Raw genomic sequence first — 14,501 nt, 5'->3', positions numbered from 1 at the left:
CTCCTACTTCTAACAATTTCTAATCTTCCTACGAAATGCCATTTTTGTATGGAGTTCTATCCCCGCCAAAAATCAACTTTACCACTCAACATCGAACTTAAGCTTTCAACAGCACACTATTACACCCAGCATCCAACAATGTAATTTCAACATCTATATTGGCGATGGTGTCGACAGTTTGGTAAGATGAACATCCAACTAAAAATACGATATGTCGGTATGTATACTTCAACTTCTAACATTTCAACGCAATGTCAAAATGTAAGATTGGACTGTCGAGCTCATTTCCGGATCATTTATGTTGGTAATCAAACTCAATACCGTAGCGGTAAAGTTAGATTCGTTACACTCGACATTGTTCCGAAATGTCCACTTTGTCAGACAATGTTGATAGATGGATGCGATAAAATCAACATTGCGACAAAAAGTCGTCTTCGTAATGCACAACGTGTAAGAGCCGCCAGAGAGATCAAATGTCAAATTACGCTGCATCAGGCTATCTGGGTCGTATTTGTAGGCTTGTTTGTCAAAATAACCCAGCTATAGAGTGTCCTGCGGGGTATCAGTGATCTTTTTGTAAGAATTGAAAGATTGAACAATCCATGCGAAATCGGATCAGTAGTTCTAAAGTTAGACTACATCAACAGGATGCTGTTAAATCTCGATGTGGCGGACGACATTGTGAATACAATGAGTTGCTTGCACGAGACTGTCCTGGCGATCGAGGCAGAAGGCAACTCTTCAGTTGGCCAAGGATATCAGACGCAATTAAATCATACTGGACGTTGAGGGCGATCCTCGTTTGATAACAAGGGAAAAGTTATCGTTTTTATTGGAGCAAGGCTTCAAAGTGAAAGAATGCAGTAATTTGTTGGGAGTTGGACAATGAAATATCGAAAAGAGGATGTCCTCGTTCGGTCTAAGTGTCTCTGGTGAGAGATATTCTGTTCTGTTTTATAGTTCTGATTGCATATTGCTTCACAACCCGGTTTTAACAATCTCGTTCTCAGACTCGACCGAGAATTCCTGTTACCTTTATCCAGCAGACAAAGATAAATGAGTACAGTAGCCTGTTTCTGTCACTTTAACGGACTTTGAGGATCAGATTGTAGATTTAAAGCCCCTCCCCAGAGAGCGTGCTTCCCAGGCTATAGCTACATGCTTCATTGCAGGCTTATCAACTTTATCCATCTTATATCATTACAGAAGTATTGACAAGTATATAAGCCTCCTCACAAACTTTCTTTTGGCCATCACACTAGTCTAGTGTGTCAGGAGGCTGTACCTCTTGATACTCCAGTAATCACTTATGACACCCAATTGATAAATGGTATAAATAGTATAAATAGTATAATATTATGATTATAGTTATATAATTATTAGTCCCATCAAAACAACGAATAATCAAAATTGTGAGTCAGTTTGGGTTAACTTTTCCTATCCTGTTTCTGCACTGAAGAACCTATGAATAACATCTAATTCAATGGCCTAGGAGGTAATCTTTCTGTAGAGGACTATATCCCACCTCATTCCTGCTTGTTACTTATTAGCACACTGGATTTTATTTTGTTCTGTTAGGTATGTTTAGTCAGATTAGTGGATGAGAACTGGATGATTTTGTGACATCTGCACAACAATCTCACCCAAATATTGTTATAAGAATGGTGAAAGGATTACTGCAAAGTAAAGGACATTGTGTGCAGCAGGAGAGAATCAGGCAGTCTCTTTTGAGGGCTGATCCCATTAGAGTAATACAGCATTGGAGTGTTGCAGTCAGAAGAAGACAGCACAATGTCCAATCTCCCCTCGTTCTTTGGCATATTGATGGCCACCATAAATTAATAAGGTAAATAACTGAATTATGAATTGAATATAATTAAGTGATTGATATTGATTTTTATTAGTATTTTGAATGAAAATTGATACTTGCAAAACAAGCTTCCTTGATTATCAGAATTCTTAAGCGGCAATTTTTTTGCATTTGAGCATGCTTGAGGTGACATGGTGGACTAAAGTCCTGTAATAATGTTATTTTTTAAACTCTCCACAACCTTACATTTTCTAAATGTTAACAAGTGGTGAATAGTTTTGCATGATTGTGGAATTGGTAGATATTCCAGAATTCCTGTGTATCTATGTGCATCAGATAACAACAAGGCAGAAACTGTTCTTGGTTTGTTCGTTGACGCAGTTGGTGAATATGGGTTACCATCATGTGTACGATCAGATAAGGGTGGAGAGAATGTAGACATTTCATGGTAAATGCTGACACATCCACAAAGAGGTCCTGGAAGAGGGAGTATGATAACAGGCAATAAAGAAGGATTCTCAAATTGATTAAGGGATTCCACACCTTTTGTGTATATTATGAATATGTTTTAATAATGTTTATATTTTAATAGGGAAAAGCACACATAATCAATGCATCGAGGGGATGTGTTTGCTGGCTGCATAAGTTTGTTCTACAATTTGTTTTATGAGTTAGTTAATGATGACATTCATCTGTGGTGCTTGCATTACACATTCTTACTAGTTATTATTTTTCAGACAAACTGGAAGAATGCATGGGTTCATCATCGTTTAAGATGTGAGAGAAATTCCACTCTCATGCAGTTGTGGATCAGGGGACTCAATAGCATTTGGGGAAGCGACTCAACTACTGATAGAGAGGTCTTTCAGGTGAATGTACGTACATGTAGATGTATTTGGTGTAATTTTACCACATCAAGCAATTAGTGTGAAATAGATCTGAAAAACTAAGTTGGAGTGGACTAATGAACGTACTATACTGCACTGTAATGTACTTAAATGTAGTTATCCCACATTAAAAAAAGTCTACATAATACTCATGGGTAGACATATCCTTTCTTCTATAAAAATTAAGCATACATATAAGCCGTTGATATATGATGTACTTTTATCTGCAAAATGATTTTTCTGATTATGGCATTGATTGGGGTGGATCAGTACCATCACCAACCAATGAAGATGTTGACTTACCTGAAACCTGATCTCCCATTTACCCAGAAAGAATGCAATCTTTATCAAGATTTTATCTGCCACAAGGTGTATCAATCAATCATGTCATCAACTTATTTATATGTATTGTTGAACACATTAATGAGCTGTTGACTCTTCAGCTTCCCATGTAAAAACACAGAATATTGATAATATAAAATTCTTATTATAGTAACAACAAGTACAACATCTGTCATAGTTCATGGACAACCTTTGTTATTTATGGTTTATGCAAGTATTTGTAAGCATTTAATTAATCTTTTTTTCTTTTTTAAACCTTTGCTTTTATTACAAAACACAATTCTACAAAACATTACTTACAATGCAAGACTCATTATGCTACTCTACTTACAGAACAATGCTTAATGCTACCAATACAGTACTGAATATGGTTACTTACAAAAAATATAATTACTTGCAATACAGGCTACTTCCTCTACTAATAATACTTATATTACTAATATTACTTCTGAATATACAGCTACTTACAATACATTATATGGTATATTGACTTTGAGGAGGCAGGAGTACTTCTCAATAACACATATAATTAAGACAAATTTTCAAGATTGTATATAATGAGTAGCTTACTGATAAAATCCTGAAAGGAGATGGCCAGGCTATTTAACTTGGTTGAATAAATATAATGGCGCATAAACAAGGCAGTGTAGTTGAATATCTGTATTATTGTTGTGTTGTGGGAGCTTGCAGTAATACCGAACAAGGTATCCTCTGTGGTAGGAGAGATTTGGCAGGCATTCACTTGGTTGAAAAAGTTCAAGACCTTTTGGGTAAACAATCTGGTAAACATACATTCAATAAAAAAGTGCTAATTCTCACAAAATACCATAGTAGTATTCATTTATTAATTAACTGAATGGAAGCCTTGTAGTAGCTTGTATAAGGTAGTCAGTTAGAGGCAAATAAAAAGTTAATTATTGCAAATGCTCACTTTTGGAATCACAATTTTCTTTAATTTTTCCAACTGCCTAATATTGGCGTGCACAAGTTGGGAGTTGACTGGTAACACAACAAATGACTGTTTCATTATTTGAACTGCAACAAAAGTTAGTAATAATCAACTAAATATTTCTAAAACATCATCAATATTATAGTTAGATTGAAGTACTAATTGCATTCTAACAATTTAAATAACCAAATTTAAGGCTCACTCAACAATCTGGCTAGCACTTGCTGATTATTGACTGTTAAGAAAAGTCAGAAAACAATGGGTTTAAAAACTTCCAACAAGTTCCAGGGGCACCCAACAGAGGTATTCTGCCTAATATGTGTTCCGTAAGGGGTTTCTTGCCTGGTGGGAAATATGGAAAAGCTCCACTTTATGTGAAGCTTAACCCTAGGGCACCATACTTGAGAGCCATGTCACAGTATTTCGTAAATTCTTCAAAACAATGATAGTTTGTTGGAATAGTATGACTCAGGAAACATGTTTCTGCTATTGGAAAGTCGGTGTTTGCGTCAAATTTGACTAACAGGACGTCGCTTGCGGGCAGGATGTTAGTTCCTGTCCAGAAACTTCGCAGATCGATGAGTCCTGCTCCATCTGAAAAGAAAAATCAGTAAAAAACTACTCATTTTTCTTTGACCAGAAAGGCAATCTAGTGCTTAACTTTCCAAGACAATGGGATGAGGAGGGTTGTTTCTAGGTCGTTATTACATTTTTTTAAAAAATTGTTATTGTTTTCATACAAAAGGTGAGTTCTCATACTGAGGAGATGATAGTTGTCAAGATGGTTTACGTAATTTTTTACACCTTCATCATTGACATCAACGAACCTTCTTTTCTTGATTCTATTAGGGTGATGTAATCTGTGAAGAAGTCTGCTGCCCTCGAATTGTTATAGGTAGCATCTTTTTCCTCGAAAGTAATCTTCCCTTTGAACTTATCTCCTCATATCATTCAATCTTTTTCTTCTGGAAAAATGACATCCAGAAGACAGGGCCGGCCACTTAACCAGGGCAGTGTGTAGACCAACCTCCTCCATTCCTAATAAGTCAAAACACAAGGCTTCGTTGAGATGTCCAGTTGTCCATAGTTGGTAATGATCAGTTTTTCTAGGAAATGTTATTCTCCTAACTTTGGCAATGTCATCTAGCTCAAACCTACGCTTAAGGGTGATGTTGAAGAGCATGAGTCCCTAGGTTATTTGTCCCGGTTCTTCAATCAGCCTATCGATATCAAGGTCAGCTTCACTTAAGTAAGGTTCAATTTTTTGCCTTAGCTCCATTGTTGGATGGCCATCTTTCCACAAAGCATCAACTTGAAAGTGAAAAAGAGACCTGTTTTTGTAGGTGGTTAGGGACAGGGTAACTCTCCTTCTGTGAAAATACTACTAAATTTAAACTAAAGTGAGAAATACAATAGAGACGGTTAACTTAGGCCCCTTTTAAGGGGGTGACCCTTCTAGGAGGGTCACCCTCTATTGATTTGAACAGGGCTTTTATCTCTAAATGAAAGACAATGCCACACCTATAATTTCTCTTTAATTATTGATCATCATTTATCTCATTTTTAAAAACAAATTTTGGAATCTTCTTGACAATGAAGCCTTTAATGTTTTGTGTCAAACTGATCAACAAAGCGGGAAACTTCATGCAGATATGGATCAAACACTTCAACGGGGTTAGGACTATCAAGAAGTGTTTCTTTCCAGTTGTGTCAGCTTCAGTCCTACCTCAGCCAGTTCGCTTCTTCAAAGCCTCATAAATCTTTCCGTAGCCACTATCGTCGCTAAAGGAGAGGCAGGCCTCAGCTGCATGAACAACGAACACAGCGTAATCTACTGTCTTTAAGTTTGGAACCGTTAGGAAAACGATTTCCTCGATTTGTTCTCGCCTAAACTCGTGTCTCTTGAGTTGTAAAATCTTGAAGGGAACCTTCCCTTTAACGGCTTTGAACAAAGCTTCCACCTCACTTAACTTACACAAGTTATCGCAATTGAAGAGGTGAAAGCTTCTTGGCGTATTACTCGCCATGTTTGTTGCTTTTGGTTGTAAGCGGATGTCCTTGTTTCCGAGAAAAAAACAAACTGTTACGCAACAAGGTGATTGGCGACGCGAAATGAACTGAAGTCTATTTTGTGAATACTGCCCACTTGCGCACGTAATAAATTCCATTAATAAAATTTATGACAAATATATGCGGCGAAATGAAGCAATCTGCTTACTTTTGTTTTTTTTTCGTCATATCTCATTAAATAATTTTTATTACACTTTTTATCATCTAATAGAGGTTTATGATATTCTGATGACTAGACGATTAGGGGCAATCAGTCTCTCAGTCATGGCAAAGCCACATCGCATTTTTGTCAAGTTTTTTGGTTGAACTGCTGACTATACCTTGGGGAAATAAAACTTTTATTTACATAACAACTCCAGGGATCGATATCATCCGCACTTCCTAACCTGTGCTTATTACTAGTCAAATAATATTTAAAAATGGGAGTGCTTTGTAGCACAAGTACAAGTCGAACATAGCCCAGGCTAAGACCAACGCATTCTTGGAGGATGTACATGCTAACGTTACAGTTAATGTTGATGATTGAAATAGGAAAAGAGCTACCTCTAGAATTTCCTTTGGAATTCACATAACGATGCACAGATTTGTAAAGGTGACAGTCGGAAACATCGCTGGCCTATCCTCAGAACAAAGGGGGTACAATTAACGAAGGGAAGTTGTGTTCACCTCAGTTTTGTTTTATGAGAACTCCTATTTCTACTAATTTCTAATCTCCCTACGAAATTGAACACCATGCCTTCTTTGGTGTGACAACGACATTGTGAATTTCTCCACTTTTGTTGCCAAACACCTTCAATTTGGCAAATGGTGTTGACTTCCATTTTTGTTCCAAATCTTTTGCATCTTCTTCAGATGGTTGCCAGCTTTCTACCCGGGTCACCACGTCCTTGCTTTCAAACGAAATTTTTCCATAACGCATGCGTGTTTCGAGCAGTAAAAATCCAGATTGTTCGTGATCGGTGCTGAAGTGTGAATCGGAAACTGGAAAAATAGTAACATGAAAATGCATTTAGTAGCTAGTGACATGTAATGTTTCGGTATCTTGCAAATATGTTTACACGGTGGGTATTTTATCAATGGTCACCCAATAGCCCAAAATGACTTAGCTATCCAGGTGATGACGGGAGAGAACACTTGCTTAGAAGATGTTTTTTGGGGATGGTGCCATTGGTCCTACCTATTTTCAGTATGCTTACAAATGTTTTAATAGTTTCCAAAACTTGTGGTTGTCATTGGATGATTGAATCCTGCATGGTATTCACCACAGTCATCATCCTTCAGTTACCTTTTGATTTGTTATGAGTTAAGGGACCTTTTAATGGCATCTTATGTACGTAAGTGGGTTATATGAAATGCACAACAAAGCTGTACTCGTAGTTGCTCGAGACCCAAATTAAGAAGGACCGACGCAAGGGTTTTGAGAAAGGACACAGCTCAGCCAAGCTTAACCCTTTAACTCCCGAGAACTGAATGTTAATTCTCCCCTCTGGTTGCTAGACATTTCCTCGTATATAAGTTACGAGAATTTCGTGTTAGATCAAGATAACAACTTCTATCTGATACATTTGAGTATTCTCATTACCTGTTTGCTAGATAGAGCATGGATATTGTAGGGAGAAGTTACTGGTCGGTCACTTCTGGGAGTTAAAAGGTTAAACGCGTAAGGGACATCTGGCTTCTGTTTCCTGGGGTCAATACCCATGTCATAGTATTACTACCGTTTTTTATACCTGGAAGAACACATGGTTCATTCTCTTCTTCAATTTTCTCCTCTGTCTGTTGTTCATCAAGAGAGTTTTCGGTATCAGAAGGTACTTGTTGAGAGATCTCAGGCGACTGAGTGGTTTATACAGAAAAGCAAAAAATAAAACGAACATTTACTCAGGGTATGAATCAATATTTATGGCTCTGTCTTAAACTTTATCGTAAAATGAAGCTTATTTGTGTATGCGTTGTGTATGCGTTGTGTATTATTGTGTAAGGATTTACATTGGTTTGATTTGAGGACTTATAAATCCTTTAAACCTTAGAGAGACTAGCATCCTATTTCTCCGTACAATATCACCCCTGAATCAAACAGTAAGGTCATGAGAATAAAGGAAATGATCCCTGGGAAATAACTTTTTGATTGGAAAACAAATTCTCCTTGTCAGCACCTTAGGAAATGTATAAAGAACAGTGTGAAGAATTTGCATACTGATGTTATGGTGTAAAGGGTTAACTAGCTTATCAAACAGTACAATCATGCATGTCCAGATCAAAAAAACAACAAAAACATCAACAGTAGCTATAACTGTCTAACCAATTTCACCTCACCATGAATTCAAAGATTGCTAAAAATATTACTTTGAGTTACTAAATGGGGCTCGAAGTCCCCTCAAGAGAGTATAGCAACAACAAAAAAACGTTCCAATGAACAGTTTAGTGACATAAAAAATTGATTCAAGCAAGCTTAGTGCAACAGCAAAGGTCATCGAACATTTTAGCAAACAATGCAAACCATAGGCCTCGCTTGAGTTTTTCTCAAAGTTTATAATCATGACGCTGTCCATGACAGAAATATCGGATAAAGATGTCGTACTTCAGTTCCTGCTGTAAATATCCCTAAATAAAATCCTCCCTCCCCTTCAGCGTTATCTTTAAAGGGGAGGGGGTTGGATCCTACGTCTGATCAAAGGAGGCACTGTAACATTTTTCCTCCTAAGGAACAGGCTTTTGGTCGCAAATAAATCGAGAAAGATGGTAAATTTACAGTTTGCTTATCAACTTAAGGACGACGTTACGCTCTGTGACGGGTATAAAAGGAAACTAGCCTCAAACCGTCAGACTTCCCGCCCTGGTGCTCTACCACAAAGCTATAGGAAACTTGTTCGGTTAGCCCGAAAGCGGTGGAAAATCTTCAGATCTACCATGCGATGATCAGTGAAATCGCGGCTACATAGTCCCTTAGCTCACTGGACCGCATTAGACCTGGGAATACGTAAATCGATAATTGGACATGTCATAATCACCTGACTCTGTGTGGCTACTGGGGATGTTATCCAGGTTTCTTCAGGTCTGGGTTCAATTCTAACGGGCTCTGCCACCAATTGACTCGTAAACTTCTGTCCCTTTTTGGTGGAATCAAAGTAATGTATTAGTGCTTCTTCGTGAATAGCTCTGTGTTTCCTGTTCCACGAAAATATAAAGCTTTTTCTACCATCAATGAATTGTGGACGAAGTTGGCGGGATAATGCTGTGTTCCTGGCCCGACGAGAGAGCATAGAACGGTTTTCTTCGTCATCGTCGCTGTAATTGTCATCCCCTCCTATGACAATCAATACTTTTTCATCTTGAAATGAAAAAAAAAGAGGGATATAATAATGTATGATATATGATGCAATAAAGCTGTAGATGTATTGGGAGTTCCGTCACATTGTAGCCATAACTCCATATGCGAATATATTAAAGTTCACACGGCAACCAGGAGCGTGGGCGGAGTTAATGTGCCAAGCCTCCAAACAAAGGCGCTGGTGGTAACGCCGATTAGTGGTGATAATTTTAGAATTATCCCACCCAATTGTATGGTTGGTTAGGCAAGTATGCCCCGATAAAGCTGAATTTTCCATTTTGCAAAGAAAAACCGCTTTTTGGTGCTCTTTTAACCGTGTACCAAACTGGCGTTTGCTCCTTTAAATCGTGACGATGGCGGTCTGCTTCGTTCCTGACGCTTATTTACACCTCGTCAGAAAAAAGGCCGCTAATTAGTGATCATATAAAAGGACCTCTTGTTGCAGCGTTTAGATCACCCCTGATGAAGGCACTAGACAGGAGTGTCGAAACGTTGGGTCTATGAATTGTAACTTCTTCGGTTACATTCATTAAATCTGCAAACCAGTGTAGCATCAAACTATGTCCATATGCGAATTGGGTAAAGTGATATTATTTGAGATAAAATTAGAGTCTTTAGGAGCCCTATCTCTAAAAGAAGTCTCTTTTATCTTATATATTGCACCACTTTGGCGACAACCTTTCGCGCAGGTCGAGAAACTCACTCTTTCATTTTTCCCCATATATCGAGTCACTTTTCTATTTTTAAAATTTTAAGATAATCAGTACTGATTTTTATTCATTGGTTGTACAGAACATCTATGTTTTTGAGCGTAGTAAAATATTTCTGACTATCTTGGACAGGAAGAATTACCTGGCAAAGGTTCTTAGAAACAACACACGACGAATAACTTGACGAATTAGGAATCCCGCACTCCATGACTTTGTTCAAGGTAAATTTGTAACCTACCAGAGCCTGTTCGCTTCTTGAGAGCCTCATAAATCTTTCCATGACCACTGTCTTCGCTGAAAGAGAGGCAGCATTCACCGGCATGCACAACAAACACTGCATAATCCATCTTCAAGTTGGGGATAGTTTCGTTGACCATATCCGAGATTTGTCCGCCGCTGAAGTAGCCTTTTACGATCTTAAAAGAAGTTTTCACTACAAGCTTCTTTTCGACAGCTTTCAAAAGCTCTTCCACCTCGTTTAAATCACATAAATTGTCGCAATTACAAAGATAAATGTATGTCTCCTTCGTGGGCGCCATATTTAGCGTTAATAGTTCGATTGTTTTCAGTTTTCAAGAAGAGCTGTTTCTTAGAAATAGCCTCTCTGTCACGCAACGAGAAATTTGGTATGGAAAATAACGCAATTTCTCTTCTCTGCCAAAGAAATAAGGATGGAATTCATATTCTGTTCTCAGTTACTGACAATGATTCTGAAATGGTTTGGGGTAGAGAGTTCGACAAAACTGCAAAGGGAATGAAATATATGAAGCATTTTTCACGTCCTCAAGAGAGAACATTTTCTTTAAGCTGTTCCTATTGTTTTGCTACTATTTTGTCTTAAGAGCCCTGCCGAACATTTTACTACCCTATTCCTTTAAACAACGGAAGTCAGAGCAGATTACACAGCTGCATATTAGTACCAATCTTCAAGGAGCTAAACCAAGGTTTGTTGATCCTCAAAACGTTTATTACCTAAGTATTGTCTTGGTTGATCTTTCGAAATATGCCCATTTTGCTGTTTTGAACATTAGATGAACCTCCCTTCAGTTTCTCCTATTTTGGTGTTTTTCTATCCAAAATAACTTTTTTGTGGTTTCCGTCCGTCAACAACGTCAAAGATTATTTTTCATGTCACACAAAACGGGTGAATTTATTGTGCATAACGTAACTCTTTAAAGTTATCACTAGTTCGTCGATGAAACTGTCTAAAAGAGCACATTCCACAAAGAATCATGTCAGCTTGAGTGAATCAAATGTAGATAAACATCAAGAAAACGGGATGGAAAATGGAAAAGGTTCCAATAATGACGGAGGTCATTACACTCTGATGATGTACTACCTTTCTGTTTCCTTTTATTTTCGAAAATTCATCATCCGGAATCTGATCATTACTTCTGTCCAAGCTGGCTGTAGTATCAACGAAAGTCTTTTAATAGTACTAATCTCAGGTAAAAGATCAACTCCTCGCTTCAAACCATTTATTGTATAAGGTCTCATGTGTCAGTCTAGTCCTCTAGGAAATAATAATCCTCTTATCGCTTTATGCATAGCCTAGGCCTGCAATTGACGATAATCTAGTGAAACTTTACTGATGAAACAGAGGTGAGAATGACAACGGTATTTTTTCAGAAAAAGTCAGATTCCTCTGACCAGTCCCAAAACATTTATACATTTCTTTGAGCATCATTATATATTGTATATGCTTAAGTCACTTTTTACTCTCTTTTTGGTTGTTTAGCCATAGAAAAAAGCAAACTCGCGGCCGCAGTGCTCTGATACAACGACTTATGCCCCAGAAACCACAGATGAAAAATATGCAATAAAGATACGGCCTAAGAGAATACCAAAACCTGCTCCAAACAGGCGTCACGTCCTTAACAACGCATCTAACTGCTGCATTTCCATCACTAATAAACCTAACTGTAGCCTTCGGTGTCTGCTTATGGCGTTCCATGACGTCTGATTCGTGTTGGGTCGAAGGCCGCCAACTTTTCTTCCACTGCACAACGTCCAGAGGCTGATAAGAAATCTTTCCATAACGCATGCAAGTTTCCAAGAGCACCATTCCAGCTGGGTAGTCACAGGTAGCTTTATCTGGTTCTGTGATAAAAATTAAGAAAATTAAAAAAAGGAAAAAAAAGAAAACAAGAGACATTGATTTTGCGACGCAAAGCTCTGTTGCGTTTTAGAGAGACAGAAGAGATGTGCCATTTGCGATAACAGCTACCCCACAGACTAAAACACTTCTAGAAAGAATTCTTGAGTTGAAGATGAGAATCCTGTTTTCGATCCTTACCTCTCCCACCAGATACTTCATTTTGACTTGTCCCTTTCTGATAATTTTGTCCATAGGATCCATTTCGTTCATCATGCTCAGGCTTTTTCGGAGAATCTTCTCTCTGGGGTGCGAATGAACAATCCTTTTATTTTCTAAATATTATTCAAAGGAAAGGGATAAAGAGTTTTAATTACGAAGACAAAAAATTATGATTTCCTTCCCCGGAATCAATGTTTCACACAGCCTGTTTTCCTCCAAACTAGAAAATGGTTTTGGAGAGGAGGTAAAGCAAAAAGGAAAAAGGAAAGTGAAGGAAAAGAGAAACATTCACAGCTTTACTTTCAAGAAAAATAAATATGCAATACTTCTCTCTCAACAGTCGTCTCTGAAGCCGAAGTAACAGGTTCTGATGTTGGTATATATTCAAACTTCTGCCCACTCTTGGTGGTATCCAAAAAATGCAACAGTGCTTCCACGTGAATTGCTCGGTGTCTATCGCTCCATGAGAAAATGAAGCTTTTCCTGCCATTAAGATACTCCTCACGGAACTGCGAAGCTACTTTTCTAAGCGCCCAACGTGAGATCACAGACTTGGCTTTTTCTTCTTCATCTTTGTAGTTGTCATCGCCACCAATGACTATTAATACTTTATCCCCTAATTTTGAATTTAAGAATTTTTAGACAACTGATAGTTATAAATACAGAATTCTAACAACTATTTGGGCAAAGTTTGACTTTGAAATTGACCGTTATGCAATGGAAAGTTGCCAACTTGATATGATTGACCTCAACTCGTGTAAATAATCTGCTCTAATTATTCAACAAGAGCTGAAAGGATATATTCGCGTATAAAACAGTTTGATTTTTACGGCATGTGCGAGCGTAACGCATTTTTTAGGCTATTGTTTTAAAAAAGATAGCAAATATCCTCTGATTCCTTGTCTTTAAAAGTGACTCATGGGGATGACATTCTCTAGTGCGACAAACTTCCGTTTGCTCCTGCGTGACATGTACATTGAATACAAATGTCATGTGACCAATGGCCGAATGCATGAAAGCGAAAGTTGGTTTGTTATTGTCTTTCAGCAATGTTGGAAAATCTAGTTTTCGTCTCCCGAATCAAATCCATCTCTTTGCAACTTTCAAAAACATAATCTGTAATGAATTATCAATTTTTTAGCGTCAGATAAATCTTCTACTCTAAAGAAACTGTTTTCTTGTTGAACTCACCAGTGGCGCCTAACAAAGCCCTGTAAATCTTCGCGTAACCAATTCCGGCGTTGTCCTCGTTGATCGACAAACGAGATTCATGTGCATGAACCACAAAAACCGCAAAATCCATTTGTAAACGAGGAATAGTGGTTTTACAAAGTTCCCCCATTTGATTCAGACGAAAATGTAACTTTTCAACCTTGAAATTGCATTTACCGTTCACTTCGAGTAAAAGCGTTTCCACTGAATCCAGTTTAAACGTTTTATCGCAGTTAAAAAGATAAACGGTTTGAGTCGTGCTTTTCGCCATGATGTGATTCAGTCAGCTTTTTCTAACCAAACACGTCCTTTTCGATCACTGTGTACGCTTGTTCCTTTGCTCGCGATTTGCTCTTACTGTGGTAATTCAGGGAATTAAGTTGCAACGGCCCGTTACAACTTTTCCGAGAATGCTTCTGCGTGATAGTCACGCAACTTACTTTACTGTTCTCAATGCAAGAAAATTCTGACCGCGCTAGAATAACAAGACATTTGACGAAAATCGGGATAACACGAAGAAAAAAAATTAATAAAGAAATAGAGATATATGAATAGTATTAGGTTAATTCGTATATGAATCTGTAAATAAAGAAAAACTTCATCAAAGAGAACAGTTCTCTCAGCTCCCTCAGCTGTCTTTCAATCATTCACTTGTGACCAAATAGGAACTCATTTTATGAACCGCAATTTAGAACGGCGCGTCCGTTTTCAAACTGAACATACGTAGTAAAGAACAGGGATAAAATATACTGGCCTTTCTCTTCTGTGGGTGATGATTACCAAAATTAAAATTTGTTTTTAGCAAAAATTATATTTATAACTTTAGGAACTACAAAATAGAGCCGAGGTATTTGATTTTATGGCCACACAACT

General features: G+C 37.8%; 2 protein-coding genes and 1 pseudogene across 2 annotated transcripts; 1 reads left to right on the top strand and 2 right to left on the bottom strand.

Moving 5' to 3' along the window:
• Positions 1-211: 211 nt before the first annotated feature.
• On the top strand, positions 212-3,933 carry LOC131783506 (uncharacterized; annotated as a pseudogene).
• Positions 3,934-6,201: 2,268 nt separating this feature from the next.
• LOC131783522 (uncharacterized) lies at positions 6,202-10,638 on the bottom strand. The gene is made up of 4 exons (XM_059100284.2): positions 10,338-10,638; positions 9,070-9,389; positions 7,789-7,894; positions 6,202-7,039 (listed from the first exon to the last, which is right to left on the bottom strand). The coding sequence occupies exons 1-4, from the start codon at positions 10,636-10,638 to the stop codon at positions 6,774-6,776; spliced, it is 993 nt and encodes a 330-aa protein (XP_058956267.1). The 3' UTR covers positions 6,202-6,773.
• Positions 10,639-11,218: 580 nt separating this feature from the next.
• LOC131783504 (uncharacterized) lies at positions 11,219-14,022 on the bottom strand. The gene is made up of 4 exons (XM_059100264.2): positions 13,608-14,022; positions 12,743-13,032; positions 12,396-12,498; positions 11,219-12,199 (listed from the first exon to the last, which is right to left on the bottom strand). Exons 1-4 carry the CDS (start codon positions 13,897-13,899, stop codon positions 11,808-11,810), a joined length of 1,077 nt encoding a protein of 358 aa, XP_058956247.1. The 5' UTR covers positions 13,900-14,022; the 3' UTR covers positions 11,219-11,807.
• Positions 14,023-14,501: the final 479 nt, after the last annotated feature.

Source organism: Pocillopora verrucosa, chromosome 6 (genome assembly GCF_036669915.1).
Source record: "Pocillopora verrucosa isolate sample1 chromosome 6, ASM3666991v2, whole genome shotgun sequence".
NCBI lineage: Eukaryota > Metazoa > Cnidaria > Anthozoa > Scleractinia > Pocilloporidae > Pocillopora > Pocillopora verrucosa.
The sequence above is the reverse complement of the archived record's forward strand: the minus strand, read 5'-3'. Positions and strand labels throughout refer to the sequence as shown.

Excerpts from the sequence above, each read along its gene's own strand:
- LOC131783522 (XM_059100284.2), bottom strand. The coding sequence starts at position 10,638 with ATGGCGCCCACGAAGGAGACATACATTTATCTTTGTAATTGCGACAAT. Across the intron at positions 7,895-9,069 it reads CAGTAGCCACACAGAGTCAG|TCGCCTGAGATCTCTCAACA; the intron begins GTGATTATGACA and ends TAAACCACTCAG. Across the intron at positions 7,040-7,788 it reads TGAACCATGTGTTCTTCCAG|TTTCCGATTCACACTTCAGC; the intron begins GTATAAAAAACG and ends CTATTTTTCCAG.
- LOC131783504 (XM_059100264.2), bottom strand. The coding sequence starts at position 13,899 with ATGGCGAAAAGCACGACTCAAACCGTTTATCTTTTTAACTGCGATAAA. Across the intron at positions 13,033-13,607 it reads GGCTTTGTTAGGCGCCACTG|GGGATAAAGTATTAATAGTC; the intron begins GTGAGTTCAACA and ends ATTCAAAATTAG. Across the intron at positions 12,499-12,742 it reads AGACGACTGTTGAGAGAGAA|AGAGAAGATTCTCCGAAAAA; the intron begins GTATTGCATATT and ends TTCGCACCCCAG.